At 49.5% G+C, this 1,432-nt stretch overlaps 1 protein-coding gene across 2 annotated transcripts in view; it reads left to right on the top strand.

The window, feature by feature from the left end:
* Nucleotides 1-1,432, top strand: part of ncapd3 (non-SMC condensin II complex subunit D3) — a 33,064-nt gene that overhangs the window by 9,110 nt on the left and 22,522 nt on the right. For both annotated transcript variants that reach the window (XM_015381391.1, XM_015381392.1), the window contains exons 5-7: nt 322-483; nt 576-637; nt 717-804. In XM_015381391.1, the coding sequence (XP_015236877.1) occupies nt 322-483; nt 576-637; nt 717-804 (312 nt within the window). The remainder of the gene's footprint in view (nt 1-321; nt 484-575; nt 638-716; nt 805-1,432) is intronic.

Genomic DNA, 1,432 nt, shown 5'->3' on the forward strand with positions numbered 1-1,432 from the left:
CATGTCCATTTAGCTCCATGACCATTTAGCTCAATGACCCTTTAGCTCCATGTCCATTTAGCTCCATGACCCTTTAGCTCCATGACCCTTTAGCTCCATGTCCATTTAGCTCCATGACCATTTAGCTCCATGACCATTTAGCTCCATGACCATTTAGCTCCATGTCCATTTAGATTCTCTGTAAAATCTGTAGAATTTCTCCTGAGGTCTGACTTTCACAGAAAGATTCTGATCGAACTATTCTGTTTATCTGCAATATTCTGATCTGAAGGACTTAAAGGCATGGTGAGTGGTCTAACTGAGAGTCTCTGCTGATTCCAGATGGACTTAGAAGAGGAAGAGGAAGAAGAAGAGCAGCATTTCTCTGGCCAGGACCTGATGAAGATCAGAGATGCCATTGCTCTCCTTGTCCAGAGTCTTCTCCGCTTGCTGCAGACGTTTCCCCTCAAAGACCGAACGCAGAGTGCCAGCAACTGCACACAGGTAAACCCCCCCACGCTCCATCTGTCCAGCAGGACCTTTTGTCCCCTCCGTCTGGTAGCAGTAGCAGGAACGTCTCTCCTCCTTCTCTACAGATCTTCAGTAAACTGCTGTCCTTCGAGCCTGTCGTGGGGGAGCTAACCTTCTCCCCTCCACGGTGAGTTCTCCGATCTCCTCGTCTTGATAAAAGAGGAACGACTTTGAGTTGGAGGTGATCTGGTCTGGTTTCTCCACAGGGACCTCAGCGAACTGAAGAGCATCCCAGAAATGGCCTTCTACGGCTTGAAGCTGCTCTGCTCACCGAAGCATGGAGACCAGAAAGAAGTAGGACTTCACAGGGACGGGTAACTGGGTCTTAGAGATGTCTTTAAAGCTGCCACTGGACCAGAAACAGAACACCAGTAGGACTCAGACAGGAGGTGGACGTTCACTAAAACCTTACATAGGCTGTTCATCTGTTGACCATACAGAACCGAGAGGGTCAGGGAAAGGACTCGTTAGGAGGACAGATGCTCTGTGTGGTGAAGATGTATTCATGGACAACGTCTATGATTCGCCCATTGACTGCTGAAGACCATGGATGAAAGGTCCACCAGAGAGACATGGTTCTCCAGAAGTCAGACCGATTTTCTGTTAACAGAACCGGTCATGTGAACTTGGAGATGCCCACTGCTTCATCTCCACATGTGGCCCTTTAACTGGGCCACCTCTTCTTTTCCATCCTGTCTGATTCACTGAACAAGTCACCTTAGACTCAGTGACTCATTGGGGAATCGAGTCAGTGACTCGTACGGAAAACTAAGTCAGGAAAGGTAATCAGGGACTCGTCAGCAAGGGATTCAGGGGCTCGTTAGGGAGCGGAGCCAGTCAGCCGTTTGGGAACAGAGTCAGTGACTCGTCGGGGAAACTCGTAAGGGAACGCAGTCAGGAAGCGGTTTGGGAGCGCAGTCAG

This window comes from Cyprinodon variegatus, unplaced genomic scaffold, assembly GCF_000732505.1.
Source record: "Cyprinodon variegatus isolate N-32 unplaced genomic scaffold, C_variegatus-1.0 Scaffold232, whole genome shotgun sequence".
Lineage (NCBI taxonomy): Eukaryota > Metazoa > Chordata > Actinopteri > Cyprinodontiformes > Cyprinodontidae > Cyprinodon > Cyprinodon variegatus.